Source organism: Streptopelia decaocto, assembly GCF_964273445.1.
Source record: "Streptopelia decaocto genome assembly, chromosome: 3".
Lineage (NCBI taxonomy): Eukaryota > Metazoa > Chordata > Aves > Columbiformes > Columbidae > Streptopelia > Streptopelia decaocto.
This window is the reverse complement of record NC_138656.1, coordinates 82,013,102-82,039,326: the sequence shown is the minus strand read 5'-3', so window position 1 is coordinate 82,039,326 and position 26,225 is coordinate 82,013,102. Positions and strand designations below refer to the sequence as shown.

The following is a 26,225-nucleotide window of genomic DNA, read 5'->3' as shown; positions in this document are numbered from 1 at the left end:
AGGGTGGGTGTACGAGAGAATGGAATGTGGGGAAGAAGGATGTTTGCAATGAAGAGAGGGAGGGGGATTTCAACATTAGGAAGGATCACCTATCTATGGTATAATGCATATGGGGAGATATGATAAACTGACCAGAACTACGTGAGTCACTGGTGTTTTTTCTGCTTTGGCTGGTAGATTGCTTGTATGGATAGCAGTCCAAGATTTTTAATGAAAATTCAAAGCAGTAAGGTCCAGAGCTATAGAAACCCATAAAGAGTAATCTTAAGTCTTTCGCCATAATTACACTCTGCTTGCTTTCTTCATTGCTTTCAGATTGATTTTTTTTTTTTTAAATATACAGTATGTATGTCAAAAGTTATTGTTAATTTCAGTAGACTTTTCTTTCTCACACCAAAAAGGGGATGAAAATTAACTACTTGTTTATATGGACAGTGCAAAAATTTATTCCAAAGTGAATTTTTCACACCTGTTAAAATATTATGTTTTCCAGATTTTACCATAACCTTTCCAAAAACTGCAAGATAGAAGCAGACAAATGTAATTCTTCCACTTGGATTTCCAAATATGTACACTATCTGAAACAAGAAAGTAAAATGCAGTTCTGGTATTTCTGTAGACCCTCATCAGAAATTGGGGAGGTAAACAACAAAACCCTTTTCTGTAACCCCCACCCCCGATCAAAAAGACAATTTAGGTACAACATCCATACAAGCAGTAGCACAGCTTTCAAAAAAAGGTCTTATAATAGTTATTAGATATGAAGAAAATGCTGAAATTCTATGTTTTCAAATATGTACCATTCCTTAAAATGAGCAGAATGAAAAATTTTAAATACAAAAGCTATAATTAAATATATTTATACATCAGTCAGTGCAATTTGATACTGATGTACTGTCACAATTTTTCCCAAGTCTTGCATAATTTTAGTTCCACAATTAAGGAATAGGCTAATCTATGCCTTTATTAAATTTTGCAGATTCATTTCTTTCTTAAAAAAACCTACCAACTGTGAAGATATTAGGATGGATTTAAGAGTCATTCTAATAATTTCTGATAGATATCCAGAATAAATGATGTTAGTAATACCTGCGGAATTGATGAGGTTTCTGTGGCTTAGCACAGGCCATGGAATTGAAGGAGGATCAAATGTTGACCTCCCTGACAAATACACAACCCTGAAATTACCACCTATTTTAGATTACTGCAGTAGGCTGTTTAATATGGAAACCTGTTTAATCTGATAAATATGCTAAACTCTGTTTTCCCACATCCAAATAATAGTAGAGATTTCAGAATTGCAAGTTCACACTAATGATCAAATAGCCTCCATGAATTATTGAAAAAGACAATGAAGCAATTAAAACCACAAAATAAACATATCCAAATGTAGCATTAGCTGTACTTTTATCATTTAAGATATTCTTACTTTAATTTAAATTTTATGTAGCATACCACCGCATCTGTTACCATGGCACTTAGAGTACCAGATAAAAATCCTTGGTATTATAAAATACCTTATTTAGACAGCCTTCATTTTAAACAAAACTTTGTGATAGCACCCTCCTGTAAACCTTTCACAAGAAATGGAGTGATACTACTCTAAGTTACTATTCAGGATTCAGAGATTACTAATAAAGACATTTATAATACCGTGGCACATGCTTTTTATTTTTATGCAGAACGTGAGCCTAATGTATGTATAACTGCTTCAGACAATCAGAAGTGGTAATTACAATTCTTTTCTATGTGTAGAGAGATGAAAAGGATTTCCTGTATGACATCTGCCCCCAGCCAAATTAAATGGTACACAAAAACTATGTGTACATAAAAGTGACAAATGCTGCATGAGCTATACACAAAACACTTATCACCTAGAGCTCATTCATAGACCGTCTACCCTCAAGGAATCTAATTTAAATGCAATACAGATGCCACCACAGCCTGCCAAGCTTCCACATCATTTCTATGAAAGCATCAAAGGTGAAGATTTCCAGACCAAGTTTCCCTGTACAGATTCGGTGTTCACTTTACTGAAAGATAAAGAGACGAGAAAGATGTTACCTGACTGGACTCTGTTCCAGCAACACTAAGATCTTGAATGGATCTGCGCCTCTGCTGTCCGTTTCCTGCTGGGAAAAAAACAAAACAAAAACAAACCAGTGAAATCTATTCAGAACAAAATAAGAAGGGTGCGACTGTTGCAAAGGAGCTTGGAATTTGTACAAATCCACAGAGAGAAAGTGAGAGAGGGGGAGAGAGAGACAGCTGCAGAATTTTAACTCAAAACATGCTGGCCTGTCAACAAAAAGTACACCCTAATACAATAACCACTCCTACCACATGAATTGCTGCTGCACTCTACTCCACCATCTTCTGTCACATGTATTTGATCAGGCTTAGTACTCAGGGCAGGAGCTGATGACGACAACTATTTCAAGTGCGTTACGTTATGGGGATTTCTAAAAGCTAGACGGCGAAGATAACAGGCTGCCAGCTTTAACCTGTTGCTCTTTGGCGCGCTCAAGGAACACGGCAAGGACTTCTGCCCGCGTGCCACTCCCCGCGTGAAAATTTAGAAGTGAAAGTGCTTCCTTCCGGGCTTTGTCTCCTTCAGATGAACAGAACTATGTCCTGTTCTCATGCTCTGAGAAGTGTGAAAAGGGGACTGTTCAGCTAAATCACATCTCACCATCAACCTCCTGAACACAATGCTGTAATCTTTTCCTCCTCTCCTTCCACCTGTTAGCAATTATCCACCACTGACAGCTACATAAAACAGTTTAAATGTTAACACTGACACGCAATCAAAGGCATTTCCAGGAAACCAAGTCTCCTTAAAAATAAAAGGAGATTATGCAACGGAATCTCCCTGGCTACTTTGATTTTTATTACACTGATTGTTTATATTGCCTTTTGAGAGCAGGTCAGCTGTCCAAAAGGAAACACCAAATTGTCCCGAGTAACAGCTGACAATGCTCAAAATTCTTGGTCTTAGCTCCGCATTACGTAACTTTGCTACTGGAGGGGAGCATCTGAAACATGTCCTGCAGCCGCAGCCCCTCACCCGCAGCACCCGCCAGCCCAGCTCCCTCCCAGGCATCACATTTTTAACCTTTTAGATACTTCTCATTCAGCATCATCTCCTCCGCATAACTCCATGGCCTATCTTGACAGGTGTTTTGATTTGCAACAGTTACTACAAAAATGTAAGACTATTTAATGTTGAATCAATACATTTAATGGTGTCATACTTTAAATTTTTAAATAAGGGTATTATTACATGTAGGAACACATTACCACAAAACAACAATAAAAAATTCTCAGAGTCACTTTACCATTTGTCATGACATCTTATAGTCTAACATTTATAGAAAGTACTACGAGAAACAAGCACGTAGGAAAATCAAGAAGCATTATAGAATGGGAATATATTCTTTGCTCTGACTACACATTAATCTGAATTGCAATCTTGATCATTTGCTTCTGAAATTCAGGGGAAGTATATACTTACCTAAGCAACAATGGCTATATTATGTTTAATACTTCGATATTAGAGATCGTGTGAATGACAAATCTATGTCAAAATTTCTGAACTTGTTCACTTGCAGTGAACTTTTTCAATACCTAATCATTTAACAAACAAAATTATTCATTTAATAGAATTCTGTACTGTGGATACTTTATCTGGCTGCCACAGCTCATCTCAAGATATGGGCGATCCACCCACGGCCGATACAAAATTATGCGCACATTTCATTCAACAACACTGTTCTAAAATTAGCTCAGCTGAAATAGGCTTGCAAAAATATCTGAAATTCTAATTTCAGATTAGCAACATTCGTGAATTTAAAGAACCCAGCACATGTGTTGCTGAAATATTAGAACATGGCTGCCAAAATGTTAAAATAATCAGGGTGGGGTGCAAGAAAGCAAAGAAAATGCCTTGGGGGGAGAAGGAGGGGCCAAAAGTGTTGTGTTGTAATAAAAGACACCTTTAAATGAAATATCTTCAAGTTAGTAGCATGAGGGAAGAGCAAGCTCTACTAGGCAATGCCATTTTAATTAGTGTAACTACTGCAGACATCTGGCAAATAGCTTGGACAAAGCTGAAAGAGACTACGAATCAACAAATACTTATTGCTCCAGATTCAAGACAAATGTCAATTGAAAAATGTAATATACAACGTATAATCTTTATTTGAAATTATCAGTGCTACTTCTCTATGCTCTCCTCTTACAGTTTTGATCTTGTTCTTACCTCTACCTCCATTTAAAACTATTTTTTTCTCATTATAAAAACTAAGATTTATGTAAAAGCAAATAAGTTAATATACAGTAGCTTGATGTACTATGTCAGGATTACAATGGCTTATGGGATTTTAAGATTAAAAATCAAACATCACAAATATACTCCATTGTCTCAAAAACCCCCAATTTCTCATATTGTTCGTTTTTCCTAAACTGAAATTCAAAAGGTACAAGAAACTTCCATCATGTGCTGCCTCACATACTCTAGCAAAATCAAATTATACAACTTATTAAGGCTTTTGATCACCCCCTCAAGCATCCAGACCAGCTATGAACTCTTCTCCCTGCCCTTTAGCAGATACTTACGTCTCCTTTTACAGTCTCTTATTTGCGCACAGTACTCTCTCTTCCTTACACACCTACAAGACCCAAACCTCCCTCACAGTATTGGATGATCAGTGGATGTAACAGGGCTAGAGGACATTTTAAAGAAGTTAAAACATCGATCTGAATTCCAGAACGAAGTGATCTGAGGAGACAAGAGTGGGATTTCTGGCTTATACTAGTTTTAGAAGTAGATGGAAAAACTACAGACCTATAGAATCTAATTCCAATCCACTTTCTAAAGACACTCAACAAAATGTGTCTCTCTTGAGTAATCATTTATGCAGTGTAAATGCTATAAAAATCTGAATGCTGTGGCACAGTTTCAGATGACAAAATTACAAAGCCAAATGCACGCATGCTATATATGTGGGTTGTCTAATGTTGTCAGTGAAGAAAAGGCTGTACTTGAAGGTATATTTGCTAGATGCTGCTTGACTGGTTTGTAGCAAAAAGATGTTCTTGATCATATTATACACTATACTTAGATTTTTCTTATTGTTTCTTTAAACATGTAACTACTTAAGCCTTTTATACTTGCTTGGGTTTTTGTTTTTCATAAAATGTTTTTATTTTTCATAAAATGTTGACACATTATATATATGCTATATATATTTTATATACTATAAATCTGAGAAGAAAAAATGGTTACTTCACTTGGATATCTGGTTGCAAGATACCACCACTGAAAACTACTTTGCCAGGTTGTTACACCAAAAAGGAACTAGTTGATCCATTTTTCAAGTTTTGTAAGCTCGTCACACAAAATAACATCTTAAATGAAAGATCTGTTCACCCTTATTTAAACATATTTAGATAAAAGAGCAAATATATATTAAAAGCCTCCACTTCTGCCAACATTTTACCTTCAATTGATAAACACTTGTATTTTACGACCTCGGCAGCATAATCAGTTCATGGACGAAAAGCAGCCGAGGCAACACATTACAAAAAACCCCAGTGACAGCAGATGTAGTACTCATACTTCTAAAATAGCCCTGCCCCAAAGCAGCTGACTCACGGTAACACTCCTGCCCGCTGCGTCCCCTGCCTGCACTGCCTGCCCGCGGCCTCCCCTCGCTGGGTAGCAGCTGCCTCTCCACGTGCTCAGCAGAACCACCGGCAGCAGCACACAGTGGGTCGCAGTACAGAAGGGTTGCTCGCCCTGCAGACAGACGGACGTGCCCAGGGAATTTTGGAGAAGCCAGGTACGTGGCAGAAATGCTAAGGAATGTAACGGGGCAGGATGGAGACTCATATGCCAATTTGGGTATTTCAGAAGCATATACTAGAAGGGGAAAAGTGTGTTAAGAGGCCAGGATTGAAATCCACATGCTGAGACAGTAAGGAAAGAGGTGAGAAACAGGCCATGTTATATTGTCTTTAAAAGAATAAGCATGGTACTTTTGAATAACTGCTTTAAGTATACAGATAATTAGTTTACTGGGCAGATGATCACATCCCCGTCATGTAATGATTAATCTCTTTTTTCCAGCCCTATGATTCTTATGGGAAATCTGTTCTGATGACCAGAAAACCCATTAAAGCCCAGGCTTAAGTGCAGACAACTTATATCCTTTTTCCATTGTGCACATACTGTCTTTTAGCTTAAGTAGTGCTCTCTTCCTAGTCTTCAGCTGCAGATTCATCTATAGAAAGTAATTATTAATTTCTCAGCTTTCATCTTGTGGGCTAAAAAAGCCATGCTTATAGATTCTTCTTCACAGACTCCATACCATGCAAGTAACTCTTCTTGCTGTTATTTCAGAGCCCATGTATGTTTCTTTTCTATGGCTGCCCTGAATTCCTGATTAAACCTCAACAAGGACTTGTAAAATAGTGTTAGTGCCGCCTTATCCTTCACAGAAACGAACAGTAAGATTTCACATGGTTTTTCACAACCGCTTTGCATTTGTGGCTTATACTACCTGAGATTAATCTGCATGCATCTGCTATGCTCCTTTGTTCCTTTACAGTCATCTTATTAAATTGTTGCTAGTGTATGACCCACAGTGTACGACCCTGGATTTTAACCTATTTCTATTTTTACCTCCCCAGTCACAACAAAACTCATCCTACATGATACACTAATCCTCCTTTTTATGAGTAGTCACTTCTGCTAAAGCATTAACAGTGAATTTCATTGTCGTGCCTTTTAAGACCTAAATACCTCATGAGTAAATTTTGAGAAAATTCATTAATATGCTTACTCAACCCTACACCTTCTTTAATTTCTACAGGTTGCTATTTCTCTTGTATCTATTCCAAATTCACCTTGGAATTCCCATCCTGTCAAGTTCAATTAAAATAGTCCAACTGAAGACTATCTAAATGACTTGCTCTACCTAAGCAAGTAAAACCAATAGACTGGTACAATTTATTTTGGGGAAAACCCTGTGGCCTTTTATTTCACTGACTTTTTAACAGTTCTCTAAAAGTTTTGAGGTTTCTTGGATGCCTCAGTGCTGCTACATGCAGCCAGTAGAGGCTCTCAGTTTCTAGAGCTTGTTTACCAGGCTCTCATCACATGTTGACACCGTGAAACTTGATGGATCTCTTTACTTTCTTTTCCCATGCTGTCTGAGGATTTCTAAGGATTTCATTTATGTCATGGCTGGCCAGGTCAGTGCAAAGCTACAGTAGAAAACTTCCTTGCCGATTTGTTTGCCTCAATGCCAAACAGGTTTTATTTTCATGGGTAGTGCTATTGTTCTTTGGAATCTACTTTTTGACATTCTGTGTTTTTATAAGTAAACTTCAATATACTTATTTGAATTAAACTTTTCTACAGAATAATCTTTTGCCTTCAACTTTAAAACAGAGAAATCCACTCTGACTGCAAAAAAAAGGAATGGAAAAGGGAAACAATATGCTGCTAACTAAATATAGGCTTGGGATATATGAGAATTGTTCATTAAAGTCCAAGCTGAAATTACCAGCTATGGTGCCTGATTATTGATTTTCTTCCTGTCAGAAGCCTCTTCTATAACAATAATTTTAGCCTGCATTGACTTAAACACAACATAAATACCTCATGCAGACACATTTTAGCTCTAGAAAAGCAGAGTCAGATACAAGAATTACATAGATTAAGTGTTAATTTTTTTTAATCACAAATATAACATGGATTTGAAGTTCTGTGCATAATGTAGTCAAGTGTTTGGGTTTTTTTTCTACTAATACTTGATTAGATTAAAAATGGGTGCTCAAACACCACAAAGATTAGAGCAAGATAATTACCTAGACAGGAATTCTTCAACTTAAGTCCATTTTCACTAAATGAGGTATTGTAATAGACAACTACATATATAGTTTTCCTCTATAAGAAGACTCTTAAGTTCATAAAGGAAAAAGTCCTTTATCAAGAGAAGTAAGTTTGAACTAGAAGATGGAATTATTTACTGATAAAAGTAAGTTTATCCTAAAATATCACACTGCTCTTTACAGAGACATTACGAAAAAATTATTGGGATAATTTCTAGTTCTGTCCTAGAGCAACTGGAGCAAGAAGTATTTTTAGAAGTCTGATCATTATTCCGGCATCTTAACCAACTGACCCGTTCACCTGGTCTGCGATACCTGGTATGATGATCTCAGGGACATCCAGAATGTTGCCAAATGAAGCAGTTTTACGATGGCCTCGTTTAGGCTTGGAATAGGCTGAAAAAATACACATATACAATACACATGCAAAACACTAAAATGGCAATAGCAAAATTATTAAACTTCTAATATTGCATTTTCATAAACTTGGTTAACTATAGTTCATGCAAAAATGTGTCATGCAGAATAAACTGCATTGCCTTCCACTCATGCTTACACATAGTAAAGCAACTGTTAAAAAGCAAAAAATGCAGAACTAGCCGTCATTACAACACCGTGTAATTAGTTATAGTTAGCAACACAAAAGTCAAACACAGAAAGCAGCATGGCAACAAGGAAGGGAAAAAATCAAATGTAATTATCAAAACAGAGAACAAATTAAATTATTTCAGATCACCTGTATACTCAGATTAAATTCCTGATTGCCTGAACTTACACAACATTTTATCTTTAGTGTGGGGTACAAACTATCTTATAAACAAGATTAATAGTTGGGTACTTCCGTTTCTTTGAATCATGTCCTTTTAAAGGAAACCTCATTTGTTTCTGAAAAAATGCTTACTCTTACCACATTTGACAATCATTCCTGCCTCTCATTCTTTTGTCCTATTAGTGAAGATATTTTGTTTTAGAAACTGGATATCACTACCAACCTTTTAATTTTTGAACAATGTTCAAGAAACACTATCTACTTTGGAATAAAATCTAATAATACATTTTAAATTTTTATTTTAGTACTTGTTTAGTTTAAGATAAATAGTTCCCATTCAGAGAAAAGTCTGAATACATCTCTCAAAGGTAGAGCACTGCAGCATATCCATCTCAAACTTAAAAAGCAATGGTGATGTGCATTATGTGATTTACACTTAATCTTGCAACAGATGGAACAAGAAGATTAAATAATTATTGACCTGATTTGCTCTTAACAACAGCCCAATTCTCACCCAGCCACAATTTTTTGTTCAGGTTCACAACATATTATTTCTGTCACACAGTTAAAAAGAGTAAAAAAACCAAAGCAAAACCAATACAGTGCGGTTTCAGCTCTTTTTGAAAGAGTTACAGTCAGATGGGTTTGATCTTATTTCTAGTAGTCCACTATTGCCTGAAGTGATTTCTTAAAAAAAGTAACTAGTATGTTCAATATATACTTTTGTTTCAAGAAAAAGAAACCCTCCAGTCATTAAAAAAAGTCTTAGAATATTTTGAAATAATAATTAGTATTCAGAGCAATGTACAAACCAGGAAAATTAAAAACTCACACAAAGGAGGTCCGGGTTATCTCCACTAATGTAAAAAATGTACATTGACTTTAGAGTATCAGTTACCAAAATGAGTCCTGACGTATTTTAAAATAAAACCAGTATGTTGTTATTATCAGGTAAGTACACAGCTGTCTTCTGTGTTAGGAAACCTTTAGAGATATTCATGGTGAGATGTGCTACACAACCATCCAGTCAGGGACTGACAATACAAAAGACAAATCTTGAAATAAGGCTTTGAAATAGGAACACAAAAGTAAAAAGTGTTTAGGGCAAGATAAATATAATGAGTAACTTCAGTATTTAGTAAAACAAAATCCTGAAGTAATCATAATACAATGGAGAACAAAAATGAAACAGCCATGGTGCACAAGAAAGCCAGAATATGATGCATATTTCATTATTAATTGCAGTTACTTGATTACCCTGATTTTCAGATCGGTAGAAAAATATGAGAACCCTGGACTAACCAAAGTAATTTTGTCTGATTATATAAATCTGTGGTTATATATCGTAACAAAAGTTTCACATATGAAACTTAAAACCTTAAGTTTGCATAGATTAACAAACAATATGTTGGATGAAGAAAAGAGACAAGAAAATGTTTGCCAAGTATACACATTTTTATTAATTTGCTCTTCTGGGAAGAATAAAGATTGCTTTCACCATAAAATTATGTATTTTTACTTACACATAAATTCCAATTCACTTAAGGATTCAATGGTTAGACACAACAGTTTATAGCTACCTGAAGTAAACCTGGCAAAACAGCTGTAGCTTTTTGTTTGTTTTAAACAAAATATACCAAGGCTTTAATTATCTGATAAATAAAAATCTAAGTAGGTTTCTGCAATCTGTCAAAGTGGATTTTAAAATGTATTTGGGAACATGCTGAAGTTTAAAGCCACCTTTTAATTTCAAAATATTGTAGGAATAACCTTGAAGGAAATGTTATTTTAGAAATAATTATGCTGTCAGAGATGGAATAACATTATTTCAGATGCAAAGGAGAAAGTTGTGCATTTGGAATAAAACTCATATTTAAAAGTTTCATAACGATTTTTTAAAAAGGTAAAAGTCTCATTTAACAAAAGTGATCTCTTCTGCAACCTTAAAAGTACCCAATTAAAATACTCAACTTTGTTGAGTGTACAACAGTGAATGAAGCCATTTTCCCGCACAATTAATAAGGACTACATGAAAAGTTAAAGTATTTTCACATGGCTGATGGCATTAGCCCTCTATAAGACTATGCATGTTTTACACCTTCCTTCCAATTCTTTAGTCTAACTCCCAAACACGCTTTAATTTTACCTGTGATGGATGCTATTCTTGCTTCTATTTCAGACATGTCAGCACTCATCCTCTTGGCTTCTCCCGAAACAAGGGCTGACGGTGGTCGTGCACGAGCATCTGACAAGCTCTCTACGCTGCTCCCACGAGAGGGGGGTAAACTCAAACGGCCAGGATCACCCTGTTTCAACAGTCACATTTTTAAAAAAGCAAAAAATTCTGCAGGAGCCCCTCTGTGATATGCACAGTATGTAGGTTAAAATATATTTTTACAATGTGCATCTTAAAAATGAGAGAGAAAATACCATTCAAAAATGGTAATAATTTAGCTACTATTGGCATAGAAGAAGCAAATACCTGCAGCTATCAAAAGAATCTAACTTTACCAGATGAAAAATGAGTAGAATTAGGCCAATATTGTCACAAGAGAATATTTGTATTTTTTCACCCTACTTGAAATAAAACACAGTATTTTAAAAATTCATATAAATGTTTCATCCTTTCATGTCATGCCAATATTTTGATTCTAAATTAAGGCAGCAAATTTCATTTATTTATTTATTTATTTTAACCTTATGAATACTTTTAAATGAACTTTTTTCTTATTTAATTGGCGATCTTTTTAGAGCCTTCCAGTTTACCGTTTTGGAATCACTCAATATTTTTCCATACCCTTTCATGTTCTTTTCCTATAACTAACTGGTTCCAGTTTTGTACTGTTTTTGAAAGAAGACACTAATGTTTTGTAATAGTTGCAACACTTTTGATCATTTCATTATTATGGTTCAAAATTGCTTATGTTGGCTTACCGGCTGCTTTGCTGTATTTTTCATTTGCTGCGCCAATTTTGACTCTAAGCGTTTTATAGTGTCATTGGTAGAAGCTCCTTGGAAATCACTTGGTTCCATGTTAGCGTCACTCTTGTTACTTGTGTTTGTAGAAGTGATGTCCATGAATGAACCTAGAAATCAATAACAAGGAAAAATATTTGAGAATTTCCATTAAAAATACTAAAGTGCATCTCTTCACTTGAGCATTCTCAGAAGCCTAACTTTGCTTTAAAGCGAACTGCAAGATCATAACAGATCCATTAATGTAAAAAGTAAAAGGAGTGAAAAAGACAGAATACATGATGAAGTACTACAAGGAAGTCAATCTTCAGCTTGCTCTGAAATTGTTGAGGTACATGTTATATTAACAACACAACCAGCAAGCTCATTCGCAATTACTGACTAAGTCCACCATAAACCATAGAGGAGCAGAAATACATGAAAAATAACAGATAATGTATATTCACAGTTTAAAGTGATAAATATCTTAAAATCACGTGCTGAGGGGTGAAGAACAGCTAGTAAAGTCAGTACAATGCCGCAGCTGAAAAGATTTTGTAGTATACTACATGTAGGTCACTAAGTTGCAAAGTAGCCAGGAAAACTTTATCCAAAGTAACAGCAATTTGTTTGGAGACAGAAAACAAACCAGCCAAGCAGTGGAAGGTGAAGACACCTAAGATTTAAAACAACTGAAGTGGGAAAACTGTACTCCAAAAAATGAGAAGACCAAACAATCTTTATTCTCTGTTATTAAAATGATTTATATGAGGGCAACACTACCTGAAAGCCTAGCCCACGTTTAGTTCCATTCACCTTTCTAGTGACCTCCGTGCACTTCATTTAAATGACTGCATTTGCTGCATCTTAACATAGAACAACTGCAAGTTTAAATTGCAGACATCATAAATGAAAGCAGGTGCAGCTTTCAAGAATAGTAAAAAAAATTAAAATGCTCAACTCCTAAACATTAAATATGAGTGAAAAAGTGTAAATTGGTAGCAACCTTCCTGTGGAAAAAAGGAGGAGACCTTAAACCTGGACATTCAGAGACAGCTTTTATTATATGCTTGTTCTTCATTAAAGGTTCACTTCAGGAAAATAATTTGGCTGAGAACACAAAATATGAAGTGGTACAAGATCTTTAAAAAAAAAAAATAAAAAAAAAGACTCCTGCCAATGCTTAAGGTTTTGGAAAGGTTACCTTTCCCAATTTGAGTTCAAAATCGACATGAGAATGTGCTTTATAATCTATCTGCATCATTTCACGTTGCTGTTCTTTTATTTATAAAAGTGTACCTGTACTAGTGGCGGAGTTGCTTTGGCCTTCATCTGAATACTGGCAAGGATACTGCAGAGGTTCATCAGCTCCTGGAAAGTACTGTGAAAAAACAACAATAATTTGATTAAAAAGTAATTAACAATTGCTTTAAAATTATTGAAATAGTACCTCATAATTTATAAATATAAATTATATGTTATGTTTATAATAATATATTTGAGTAGTAAATGCAATTACTTTAGTGATAGACTAAATTACACCTGTGATCATTTTTATTAATTTCCCTAAATGTGTTATGAGTTAGTGTACCTCTCCCATAAGGAGAGGATTGATTTCCTTTCTCTACTGCAATAATTTGATAATTCATATCAAAGAGAGAGAGAAGGAGAGAGAAAACATGCAAGGTCATCTTTGGAGTGTGATAAAAGGCATATAGAATCACAGAATGTTAGGGATCGGAAGGGACCTCGAAAGATCATCTAGTCCAATCCCCCCGCCGGAGCAGGAACACCTAGATGAGGTTACACAGGAATGTGTCCAGGCGGGTTTTGAATGTCTCCAGAGAAGGAGATTCTACAACCCCCCTGGGCAGCCTGTTCCAGTGTTATGTTACCCTTACTGAGAAGTTTCTTCTCATATTTAAGTGGAACCTCTTGTGTTCCACTTTGAACCCATTACCCCTTGTCCTACTGTTGGCTGTCATCGAGAAGAGCCTGGCTCCATCCTCGTGACACTCACCCTTTATATATTTGTAAACATTAATAAGGTCACCCCTCAGTCTCCTCTTCTCCAAGCTAAAGCGACCCAGCTCCCTCAGCCTTTCCTCATAAGGGAGATGCTCCACTCCCTTAATCATCTTTGTTGCCCTGCGATGGACTCTCTCCAGCAGTTCCCTGTCCTCCTTGAACTGAGTGGCCCAGAACTGGACACAATATTCCAGGTGTGGTCTCACCAGGGCAGAGTAGAGGGGAAGGAGAACGTCTCTCGACCTACTAACCACCCCCCTTCTAATACACCCCAGGATGCCATTGGCCTTCCTGGCCACAAGGGCACAGTGCTGGCTCATGGTCATCCTGTTGTCCCCCAGGTCCCTTTCCCGTACACTGCTCTCTAATAGGTCATTCCCCAACCTATACTGGAACCTGGGGTTGTTCCTACCGAGATGCAAGACTCTACACTTGCCCTTGTTATATTTCATGAAATTTTTCCTTGCCCAACTCTCCAGCCTGTCCAGATCCCGCTGGAGGGCAGCACAGCCTTCTGGTGTGTCAGCCACTCCTCCCAGCTTTGTGTCATCGGCAAACTTGCTGATAGTACACTCTATTCCCTCGTCCAAATTGTTGATGAATATATTGAATAATACAGGCCCCAGTACTGACCCTTGAGGCACTCCACTAGATACAGGCCTCCAACTAGACTCCATCCCATTGACCACGACTCTCTGGTTTCTTTCCTTCAGCCCTTTCACAGTCCACCTCACTACTGGGTTGTCCAGACCGCACTCCCTCAATTTCCCAACTTAATAGGTTAAGAAATTATTAAGATACTAAAATATATTTAAATACCCGCATCAAGTGTGTCATTATTTTAACAATTTCCTCCATGGATGGTCGTTGCGAGGGATCCTTGGACCAACAACGGGTCATTAGACTCTCAATTGGTTTAGGTAAGTTTTTGATCAGTGGTGGCCGAGTACCTACGATTGGAATTAGAAAAAACCCTTAATTTGTTAAACAGACTAAAGGACAACTGACATCGACTGATCTATTTCTGGCATTTTGCTAAATACATGCAGGAAAAAGGTACTGTTAGGTGTCAACTGAAAGAACTAGCATGTACTTAATTTTCTCTCTTACAAACACAAAAATGACCAAAAAAGTTCCTCTGCACTACATACAAGTTACAATTACATACAAACAAGTAGAAAGAAAATTAAACTTTTCCTGTAGTAGTTGTTTGAATAAATTTACGGACTGACCCAATACAACGTAATACAATGGCTAATGAATATGTTACCGCTTTCTGAAGAATAAAGCTCTAGAACAAGCTACAAAGCAAGCAGTGACAGTCTTTGGTTCCTACCACTGTACTCACAAGAAAACAAAAAAACGGAAAAAAGTATTTTTGAGGGCTCATATTGCTTTTAAGAACTTCCTGAAAAATTACTAGGCACTGGAAGTACCAATTTCATGTGACTTTTTCATGGCCTATACACATTTTTAATTATGTATTTTACTTCAACTGCTGCATAACTGTTTAGCTGTCTTTTTTTTCAAGTTTCTATTCTTCTTACTATTTCAAGAGTAAGTACAATTAACTGACATTCAATTGTGTTTGCTACATAAGATGCAGGGACATTTTGCATAGAAAGCAGCAAGTATTTAAAAATGTATTAAGTACAACAAGTAATACATGAAGTGCCACAATGATTTCAAGTGTGATGAAGCACACTAACACTTCCTTCCTAAAAAAGAAAAGCAAAGGGGGAAAAGGAAGAAGAGAAAAAGAGACAAGTTCTTAGAGCAAAAATTGGGACAGATAGGGAATTTGTCTTCCTCTAAGGGACACTTTTGCACCTTATTGAGGCTTTCTGATTTATGACTATTACTTTTACACTTACTTTTACAGTTAATGCTTTTATGCAAGGCAATCATCACTCCCAATGTCAATAACTCGTGCCCCTGAAAAATCTCTTTCTTCATTCAAAAATGCCATTTGCAAACATCTGTCTTCGTGCATTATTAAGACTATAATGCTCATCCATCCTGTTGCTGTCTATCCCTTTCTTTCTTCATTGAACAGGATGCCTGTGCTCACCTTAAGCTTCTATCATTGAGTATGGAAGCAATGACACTCAGGCAAAGCACCAGCCTTCAGTGATTCTTTGTTAACTACATCTTCCAAACAAGTTTGTGCTTTCTTTGGTGTTGTCTTTCACAAACGGCAGAAACTCTTTGCAGAAATTCACTGAACTACTTCGCTATCACTACCTTATTCTTCTTAAAACTCTGCTTTGGCATGGTACCTCAAACACACACTGTCAAAAACATTACACCACTAGCATGAAGATACTAGCGTCTATGATTCTGACCAGTGTTTTACCACTGCTTTCTTTTGTCTGTTTGAACTCAACCACTGTCTCCTGTTTATATTCTATGCTCCTGAGAATCTGTTCTGTATAGTACCTAGCACAGTAGAGTCCTGCTCCATGACTGCAGGTACCTAGACACACAGGTAAAACAATTCAAACAGCAGAACAACAACAAAGAAACAGACGAAAAAAAAAGTAATATGTTTAATGCCTAATGGTCCTGGCAGGAATCTGACAGTTTCTGGCATTTCTAAAGACAGGTCAAGTTACTTAAACTCATACATTTACTATAGATGCCCAGTTAAAGGAAAACAAACCAAACCAAACCACAACAAACAACTTGGCTAATAAAATTGTCATTCATCCAGACAGAGAGGTTGTGGAGTGTTTTGTAACACCTGATTTGGATCACTTTCAGAATGTAGTGTCATAACAAAAAGAATGTGTCTCTTTTCCCTTGTTTGTTCACATGCTAGTTATACGTAGCGGGAGATGCAAGCACTTTAGCAGTCAAATAACACAAACCCCACACTGACACAAAAGTGGTAGTGTCTATATATTAAGTCTTTATGACAAAAATGCATATTTAATGAAGCATAAAATGGAAAAACTAGTAATTTAAAGCTGCACAGTTAAGTGTGTTTAGCAAATTTATAGGTCAAATACACAACTTCAAATGCAATAAAGTATGTTCAACTTACCATTGTGAACTGCCCACATTATACGGAAAGCTGGACCACCAATCTCATCAAAAGGTTTCCTACGCGTGATTACCTCCCAGAGAATAATACCCCAACTGAAAACGTCACATTTTTCACTGTAATTGCTACCTGGAAGAAAGCCATCAACATAATTTGCCTCTTTTCTATATAATGCATTAAAATGAAGTACAGCTTGAGCTGATAAATAGCTCTATATGCTTCCTTTCACTTCACATTTGTTTTGCTGAGAAAAAAGAGTTATATAAAGCTGGCCGATTTATGCTAACTTAAGACTGAAATCATTTAACTGTAAGACTGTTAAGAATGCCTCTCTCCGGAAATAAATTCTTTCACTTGGAAGCATCCTGGAATGTGTCAGTTTTCTTAAATAATATAAAATGCAATTTATAAAGTTGCAAAGATCTCCTGCATTCAGGATTTAACTCACTACGCTTACTTCCTCTAAATTTTCTTCAACTCACTTCTTCCACGTTAGTCACAATATGCCAGCCATTAACATTTCTGTCATATCCATTCCTCTTTATTAATTAGAGGTCTTTAGCAGAACTAGTAAGTTACTACATGAACAAATTATTAGATTCCTCAATTCCTCACCATCTTATTTCCTTCCTGTTTATTATTCTTACTTTTTATCATGTCATTACTTAAAAGTTCTTTGACCGCAAATTCAATATTTCTAAGACTCCTGTTAAAGGTGCAGAAGATGCGTAGGTGATATATAATAATGAATAAAAATTTTCAGAGACTGCAAATAAAGAATGTATGCTCTGTAACCATAACTCATGGAAATACTAAAAATAAATGTGAATGGCTAATGACATGAGAATAAATGTGTGAACATAAATTATAGAGATTTGCTTATCTGTCTTTGAACAAGTATCAAAATCGGCATGGAATAGCCAAGAGATTATTTTGTTAACATGTAATCAGAAAGCATCACTGAGATAAATAATTTCATAAACAGAGCAACTTAAGAACCTTATTTTCATGTGGGTACTCATCACATCACATCCAGCCACAACAGTCTCCACTCCCTTTATGAGCAATCTTCCTCTGCTGCCAGACCTCTGAGGAACTGTGCAGGGAGAGCAGGGCATTCTCACTCTAGTTCTTGCAGCCCCAGTCAGTGTGCAAGGCAGACAGGAGAGCCAGGCTGCAGCACAAACCGCAAGTCCCCTCGAAGTGAGAGGTACTAACGTGGATTTCTCCCAGCTACTGATTTTACAAAACTCTCTAAGAACTTGGCATCTCCAAAAGTCTTTATGCCTCTATCAAAGTAGCCAAACATGGCTAACGAGTTCAAAAATTACTGAAGGGGAACAACAAAGTCAGCTTTATCTGTCAGCTTATTTTCAAAGGTGCTTGGAAAAAAGAGTATCTGTAAATAAAGGCAGATTGCTAAGGGAAGTAAAACAGTCTCTCTCAGCTACACAGCCACAGCACTTCGGTGACACACAGTGTATGACAGGGAAGAAGTGTTCTTCTCCTGTTTGAGCAAGAAAATTCTGTTTTGTGGCCTGGAAGTCTTGGACTAATTCTGAAAAGCAGTGAGAGTTTTCTGTATCATTTCATTATGTACCAGAGCAAGGTAGGATAACAGATTGACACAATAATTCCTTGATTTATCCAATTATCCCAAAGCAATTTAAAAATTGTTTCTTCTAATGAGAGTTCTGAGGTTGGAGCTTTATACTGATCTAAATGATTATTTCATTTAGATGGTTTGGTCTGTACAAGGCTTTTGGTGCCATAATGTTTAAAATGGGGGGAAAAAAATCTTAATATTAGAACAATTACTTCTATAAGCACTCTGCTATCTACACTATCTTGTGCCTTCATTGTTCTAATCTAAAAATGTTAGTAGTAGAACAGTAATCAAATAATATTAGCATTTATTCCATTGGTAAATTCTGATGCAGTAGCATAAGCAAATAAATTTTTAATAATTTTGACATTTGACGTGATAATTTTTGTAGTTTAATGACTGTTTCAAGAGTAATCGGTATGCTGCATCAATGAAGCTATTTCCTTTCTTTTCTTGATACTCTTATAAAGATTTGTGTCATTATCAATAAATGCTTCCAGATCAAAGTATATAAAACCAACTGCGAAGAGAAGGCTTTTGTTGCTGTTCAACAATAAATTTGCAGTAAAAGATTTCTTTGTTCTGCCTTGCTGAATACCTACACCAGAGGAATCAGGATATGCACTGTAAGCTCCTACTACAATATACTTCTTTCAAAATCTGTTTTATATTAAGATTTTTTACTCAAAATCTAGCTTTAACACTGATTGTCCCATTGATTATTTCTAGAAGAAAAAAAAATCTCTTATTGATACAAGTTAATTTAATAGTAAACAAGTGTTAAGGAAAGAAGCACTCCTAGATAGACTTAAAGAAATAGAATAGGTGCCTCAATATAAAGGGACACAATGGGAAATTTTTAGGCACCAAAGTGCAACAGATCACTCTTGGGTGGGTCCTCCAAGCAATATGCGGGGAAAAAAGGTAACTTCAAAACAAAAGCTCCACAAGTGGTGTGTGGGAGGGGAAACACCTCCTAAAAATGCATATAACCACACATAATTTGTTGCTTCTCTATGGAACGAGGACAGTAAAAGAGAAGAGGCCACTTGGATCCAGAATCTGGGAAGCAACTGCTGCACATAGGCACTTGCCAAATAGATCAAAACCAGGACCATCTGCTTCCTAAAGCAGGAAGATGACTTCTCCAGCCCACTCTGCTAATTGCAATAATAATTTGAATTACTGACTGGCTAAAAGGTGTTCAATTTGCAATCTAATATTCACTGGCTTATGTATCTGAAAAACACACAGCAATTATACCTATCCAATTATCAAGTATCAGTCCTCCCCAGCTACGCTCCAAGAAATAGCTTGTTTTCCCACTTAACTAAATTAACTGTTAATAACAAGTTCCTCAGTATGTAGGAAAGAGGAAGTACATCAAAACTCTAGATTACACAAAAAGCAAACAAAAATGGAGTTACAAGAAAGTGGAGGACTGAAAATGAAGGCAATTATGTTCAATTTAGAGACACTAACAGGCAGATTCTAAAGATAAAAGCTGATCAGAATAGGAAGTGAAAGTAACGACTGTATTTAAATGTCAGAACAGTTTGAAATGACATAAGGATCTCGGAAACAGAACAATCGTGGGGAAATTGCCCTCTGGCAGTGTTTTACTTGCTTATAAAATAAGAAACAGCAGCTGTCTAAAGGTACTCCTTACGTAAATCTCAGCAGTGACACAAAAAAAGGTTCAACATCTTCATGTAATTAACTGTCTGATACTAAAATGAGAGTCAATTCAGTGGTGCTGTTCAAAACTCTGCAACACCATTTGGCAATATACAATCACGCAGATTTTTAAATAAAAATCAGACTTCCGCCAAGACTTTTTCACCTCAAACTTCAGCACACTGATTGAAATAAAGTAAGATTACATGATGCTCTTACTTCCTATACCAAATTAATTTGCAGTTGCATATCTAGAAAGATCACATAATATTGACACTGTAAATTATTGTTACCTTCAAAAACTTCAGGTGCCATCCAAGCAGCACTTCCCTTATTGTTGGTCATGTGTGTTTGAATATCACAGGCTGTACCAAAATCACAGATTTTTAGAACTGTCCCCCCAGCTACCAAGAGCAAGCTGTCAAAGGAAAAAAAAAAACAAAACAAAAACAAAACCAAGAACAAAACCAAACAAAACCAAATTAAAATTGTAGGAGGAAACAGTCTGGTAATAAACCACTGATATTTTTATCCCAACAACTGTAATTTTAATATAGTTGAGTATCTGAGGCTTTGCTTCTCAGTGCTTTAGTTTCATAATTTGAGAATTAAGGTCACTTGTGCCAAATCTGAACATGTGAAATATTTTAAAATAATCCAATATATATTGTAATGCATTAACATTTCTACATGCTAGATTTTAGATAAATGTCTTTAGCCATAGTAAACCACTAAGCAGAGTCTGAAAAACAAGTGCTGTAACAATTTTACCACAGAAGACTGCCATTAATGTCAGTCAATGTAGCTATTTATTTAAATGAAAGCATTTAAAGTGACATGTTAACAGTTCTCTAAATCAACACTGGGGATACAATAAAGAATTCAAGATATAAAGTGTGGCTTCGAGCTGTAATTTTATCTGGTAATAACTGCAGGCTACCACCAAAATCCCCCTGCTGATCCCCAAATCTCTGTTTCCACCTCATCTGTGAAGCCACATCTGAAGCTGTAAAATGAGTGAGATCAAGAAATTGACCAGGCAGAAAACTACCCATTTTTGTTTCAGTGGGAAGTGATGGGAGATTCTGGCAGTGGTAGTGGAACAAGCAGAAGGAGGAGACAGAGATGGTCATGTCGGGAAAGAGCTCTAATGTATCAGATTAAATATGCTGTTAAAACCAAGCAACCAAACAAGCCCCCCACCTAATGTTCTCTTATTCAACACCACAACCCTCTGTAAAATCAGGGCATTTTAAATGCCTGTAATTAGAAATCCAATTCCTATAAAAATCCTCTTCCATGATGCAGGGCAGGAGCAGTTCCAGTTCAATGGAAAGTAACTGAGCACAGTCCATTTCCTGTAATATGCACCATCATTCTGTAACTGTAGTTTCAAATGCACAGCTTTCATTTAGAATACAGTACATCCAATACAGTTAGTAACAATTAAAGGCATTTCTTTCAAAAAAAGAGAAATTTTTGTAAATGATGTTAAACTCCCATTGCAAGAACACATAGAATTATGAGCCATAAACCTACTTTGGTGGTTTCAGGTCTCTGTGAATTAGAGCCTTTGGTTTCATACTGTGGAGATATGCGACTCCTTGGGAACACTGTAAACACCAACTCATGGCATGTGCAGCAGTATAATGAGGCAGAGGTTCAGCACCATGCAGCACTGCAAAACAAAGGCACAAACTAAAAAGAACTTTATTGCATATTACAACAGATACAAAGGAGTTAACAACATACCAGTCAGAAAGCTCTATGGAATCTAAGTAATTATCAATGCCTCAGCACTGCAACTGAAAATATCCTTCTGCAGACTGTCACAATAATGGAAATGTCAAAATATTTTCCAATTTTTAGCATGCTTTTCATAATTTTAAATATTAAAATTCAATATGAAAGGTGTTGCTTGTCCTCAGCTAGCCCTGCTCAGGTCTATGTTAAACAAAGTGTTAGGGAATAGATCCTTAAACAAAATGTTCAGGGATTTTACAAGTTAAGGGAGAATCTTTTCAGATGTTCCACTAGAAAACCTTAGATGACTGGTATAAAATATAAGAAACTAATATAAAGAAACAAACCAGTCGACTGAAAAGTGTTTTTTTAAAAGTATACTCCTTTCTCCTTAAAATTCTTTTTGTCCAGGTGACTTCTGTGTATCTCAAAGCATGGAGATATGTATGAAAGAACTTCAAATCAGAACCATTTTGGTTGGAAAAGACCCTCAAGATCATGGAATCCAACCATTAACCTAACTCTGGCACTAAACCATGTCACTTAGAACCTCATCTACACGTCTTTTAAACACCTTCAGGGATGGTGACTCCATCACTTCCCTGGGCAGCCTGTTCCAACGCCTGACAAGCCTTTCCGTGAAGAAATGTTTCCTAATATCCAATCTAAACCTCCCCTGGTGCAACTGGAGGCCATTTCCTCTTGTCCTATCACTTGCTACTTGGAAGAACAGACCAACACCCTCCATCCTACAACTTCCTTTCAGGTGTGGACCTATAGTTATATATTAGACCATATTTTCTCTAACACTTTACCTCCAGAAAGACGCTGTGTTGAAATGATACTCACCATTGTACAGGGAACCTCCTTCAGCATACTCCATAACAAGACACACCTTTGGGGGAGGGAGGGGACAAAAAAATAGGGATGTTTTAAATGTAGGGGCCAAAAATAGCTTTTGTAAACTGAAAGGAAAGTTCTTTGAGAGGAACTGCAAAGTCTCTGTACCTAAGCTAATGGAAAATCTATGAAGACTTAATTCGAATGGTGTATTTTTAAGAATTAACACCAAAAATCAGTTTCATACTTAGTTCCCTCTGTAAGTTAGTAAAAAGAGAATGACCTACCTCCCCCCACAATCTTGAAAAGCAAATGCTGTCTTCAAACTGCAATTCACGTGCCTTTACTTTTTTTTTAAGTGACTTATAAAAAATGTAAAATACCATGTCAAAATAATTTCACTAGTATGCAGCATTATTTTAACCAATTAAATAGCCGATATTGGAATTAGCTAAGGATATGTCTGTCCTGTCAATGATACTTGCTTTTCTGATTTGAGAATTTGTGGGACTGTTCGCAGCTGTGGCAGAAAGGATTTACTTATCCAGAAAATTGCATGTGAGAATAGGAACTGATTTACAAGCTGTGAATCATGTGTTGCTAATGTATTTTCTTTTCATTCTTCTGATTTGCAATTAATACGACCGTAGATATGAATGACACTATATACGTAATGCACCAGATGCCACTCTGGCAAACTGAAGTATAATAGGCATTTAGAAATAGCTTTGTGGTTTTCTTGAATTTATTTCTCATAGGGGATAACAAAAAAACCCAAACCAAAACCAAACAAAAAACCCAAACCACACCAAAACCAAACAAAAAACACCCCCAAACCTGAAAATATCAACCGACCTACATATCTGTATACTTTCTTATTATGGTTACAACATACAAAATCAATATAAAATATACATTTTTGTATATAAAATACACACTTTGTGCATTGGTGCTTGCACATGTTAAGCTAGTCACCTTTTGTGGTCCTGATAAAGCTGTAACTTACTGGGTTTAGACAGGCTCCATATAACTTGACAATGTTGGGATGGTTTACTCGTGACAGTTGTCGAAGCTGCAAAACAAATCACACTTTATTTCAAACCACAGAAAAAAAGGGCTCATGCTTTCTTTTCACATCTATAATTCATACACCACAACAGCAATTACACTTCTATACATCTGTGTAATGTTAGGTGGTGACTTTAGGAATTGTAAGACTGATGTCCCTGTGTGCATTTTAATTTATGTAATTAGGTTCGTGTCTAACTGGAGTTGTATTTAAAATAAATTTTAATGAAATTAAATTTAAAGAATGTATTTTTTTTCATGGTGTTGTAAAATCACCCAAGTCATAAGCACTGTGCAACTATGACCTCTACAGGTCTGGTGCTCTTCCTAGAGCCTCCAGTTTTGGCATCCCTATTGTCTGACTACATAAACAATCTGAATCATAATGGCTTTATTCACAATGTAGATAACTACTGTTCTAAAAACAAAACAAAACAAAAAAACAAACCAAACTACTCACGACCCTATAAAAGAAGCCATGTAACATAGTTCCAAGAACCTACTGCTGATTATACTATGACAATCAGAGTATTTTGCACTGAAATTTTTCTTTACTGGGAGGTAGTAGAAGTAAAAAAGGATTTTTTTTTCCCTTTACACAGACTTCTGAAGCAGTTTATGCTGTTCATCATCTAGGGAGCTAATGTTAGTTTTTCTATAAACTTCAGAAGTTCTGAAAAAACAGAACGGAGTTATTACAACTGATACTTTCCTGAATCTCAGTAACTACTGAAGTATTTCTGGGATTATTTTCTCAGACCTCTTTCAAATACAAAAATTCTAAAGAGTCTGATCAGATGTACGCAGTATTAAATTAGACTCAAAGTAGTAACATTAAGAACTTTCCACAGTAATAAACTATATATAGATATTTATATAGAGAGGCCTATTATAATACAAATATGCTTCCTTTAACCCTTCAGTGTGTTACATTTTTAGTTCCAAAATTATGCGGATTTATTTTTAACATATCTGGTATATCTTTAACATCCTAGATTCCTACTGACTAAATACTAAGCAGCATGTCATAATGTATCTCACTTAAACTACATGTCTAACTTTTGATTCTACAAAATGTTGTGTATCTCGGAAAGTTTATCAGTGTTTCTGAACTACTCAAGATCTTTCTGAAGAAGTAGACACTGAATGGAGTGATTGCCCTTAAGTGATTTACACATATTAATAAACTTTCATTCTTTTTTTCTTACATGCAATTATTTGAACTACTGAAAAAACTAAGCAACTGTTTCAAGCATGGATCTGATGGTGTGAAGAAGCTACGCTGGAGCCCCTGGAGCGTTAATTGGCTCCAGGATTCCAATGGATATTTCCGCTGTGCACTGACTAGACATCAGGACAGAATCCAGGAACTGGTTTTTCCCTGACCTGTGTGCCCTCCTCTCTCCCTCCTTGTCTTCCAGTTTTCATGGGAAGTAAACTAATGGCGCTACTGTGTGCTCTGACAGGTGTTCTGTTCCGCATGACAAGGGGTCCAGACCTGTACTGGGTACCACAAGCTGCATTTACCTCGTAATACAGACACAGCTGTCAGTACACTAAATGCACTCATGAACAATCTCTACCAAACCCCATGTTTTCCAGAAAACTTACTGTACCTCTACAATGAAGGCTTTTCTTTCAGATTCACTTTCTATTTGTTTAATGGCTACATCTTTAGCTCGCCATTTTGCCTTGCAGACCACACCAAAGGCTCCTCTTCCAACAACCTAGAACAAGACAATACAAAACACATGAGTTAAAACTTGAAGTGGATTCGTTCGCTGGGCAGAACTTCGCAAACAAAAAAAGAAATTTAACTTAGAAAACTGAAGACACAAATAATTGAATTTTGCAGAAGCAATTTAATATTATGCCATAAAAGCACAACAGGTGCTTAGCTAAGCTTCCTCCAGAGATCATTTACAGAAGAATTGGAAAAAACACATACAAAACTTTTTATTATTAACATGCAGTAATAGTATTTTGGAAAAATGTGATCTTAACTATTTTCTTCTTAACTCAGAAGAAAATTAGAGGAAAGATGGCAAATTTATTTTTATAGATCACAGAATCACAGACTGGCTGGGGTTAGAAGGGAACTCTGAAGATCATCTAGTCCAACCCCCCTGGCTAAAGCAGGTTCACCTAGAGTGGATCGCACAGGAACGCATCTAGGCGGGTTCTGAATGTATCCAGATATGACCAGTGAAATTATATCTATCTGTTGTATTCATTTATGCTTGCTAGTAACACGAATTCAAACTTCTGAAATGCACATGCATATGCAAACAATTGCACAGGCCTATGCTGAAGCCTGGATAAGGTATTCAATGTGCTCCAAGTTATCCTTTCATCTTCTTACAGATGCCTCAATAGTGTGAGAACGGTAAACTCTCCTGAGACTCCTCTAAACAAACACAGCAGCTGTACAAACTATGCTTTCTCTATTTGTTGAAGTCTGCTTTCTAGTTTACTTGGAATTAACATTGCCTAAAAATATACAAAACTAGATAAGAGTCATAAGTCTTCACTGTAACTTCACAAAAGCAGTCGTGGCAGCTTCTGCAGAGTATATTATTCACGAATCCTTTAAC

General features: G+C 36.2%; 1 protein-coding gene and 1 long non-coding RNA gene across 5 annotated transcripts in view; one reads left to right on the top strand and one right to left on the bottom strand.

Moving 5' to 3' along the window:
* MAP3K7 (mitogen-activated protein kinase kinase kinase 7) overlaps positions 1 to 26,225 on the bottom strand; it is a 51,230-nt gene that overhangs the window by 12,688 nt on the left and 12,317 nt on the right. Inside the window, exons 2-13 of one of the 4 annotated variants that reach the window (XM_082049718.1) lie at positions 25,248 to 25,358; positions 23,570 to 23,635; positions 22,573 to 22,618; positions 21,520 to 21,658; positions 20,274 to 20,398; positions 16,698 to 16,826; positions 14,471 to 14,601; positions 12,923 to 13,004; positions 11,603 to 11,754; positions 10,815 to 10,974; positions 8,215 to 8,295; positions 2,065 to 2,132 (exon numbers count right to left, since the gene is read on the bottom strand). In XM_082049718.1, the coding sequence (XP_081905844.1) occupies positions 2,065 to 2,132; positions 8,215 to 8,295; positions 10,815 to 10,974; positions 11,603 to 11,754; positions 12,923 to 13,004; positions 14,471 to 14,601; positions 16,698 to 16,826; positions 20,274 to 20,398; positions 21,520 to 21,658; positions 22,573 to 22,618; positions 23,570 to 23,635; positions 25,248 to 25,358 (1,290 nt within the window). The remainder of the gene's footprint in view (positions 1 to 2,064; positions 2,133 to 8,214; positions 8,296 to 10,814; positions 10,975 to 11,602; positions 11,755 to 12,922; positions 13,005 to 14,470; positions 14,602 to 16,697; positions 16,827 to 20,273; positions 20,399 to 21,519; positions 21,659 to 22,572; positions 22,619 to 23,569; positions 23,636 to 25,247; positions 25,359 to 26,225) is intronic. The other 3 variants (XM_082049719.1, XM_082049720.1, XM_082049721.1) reach the window with 3 other exon arrangements.
* On the top strand, positions 2,152 to 11,275 carry LOC309438408. Its single transcript, XR_014183789.1, has 3 exons — positions 2,152 to 5,843; positions 6,404 to 6,510; positions 10,848 to 11,275. It is a non-coding gene; the product is annotated as an uncharacterized lncRNA (long non-coding RNA).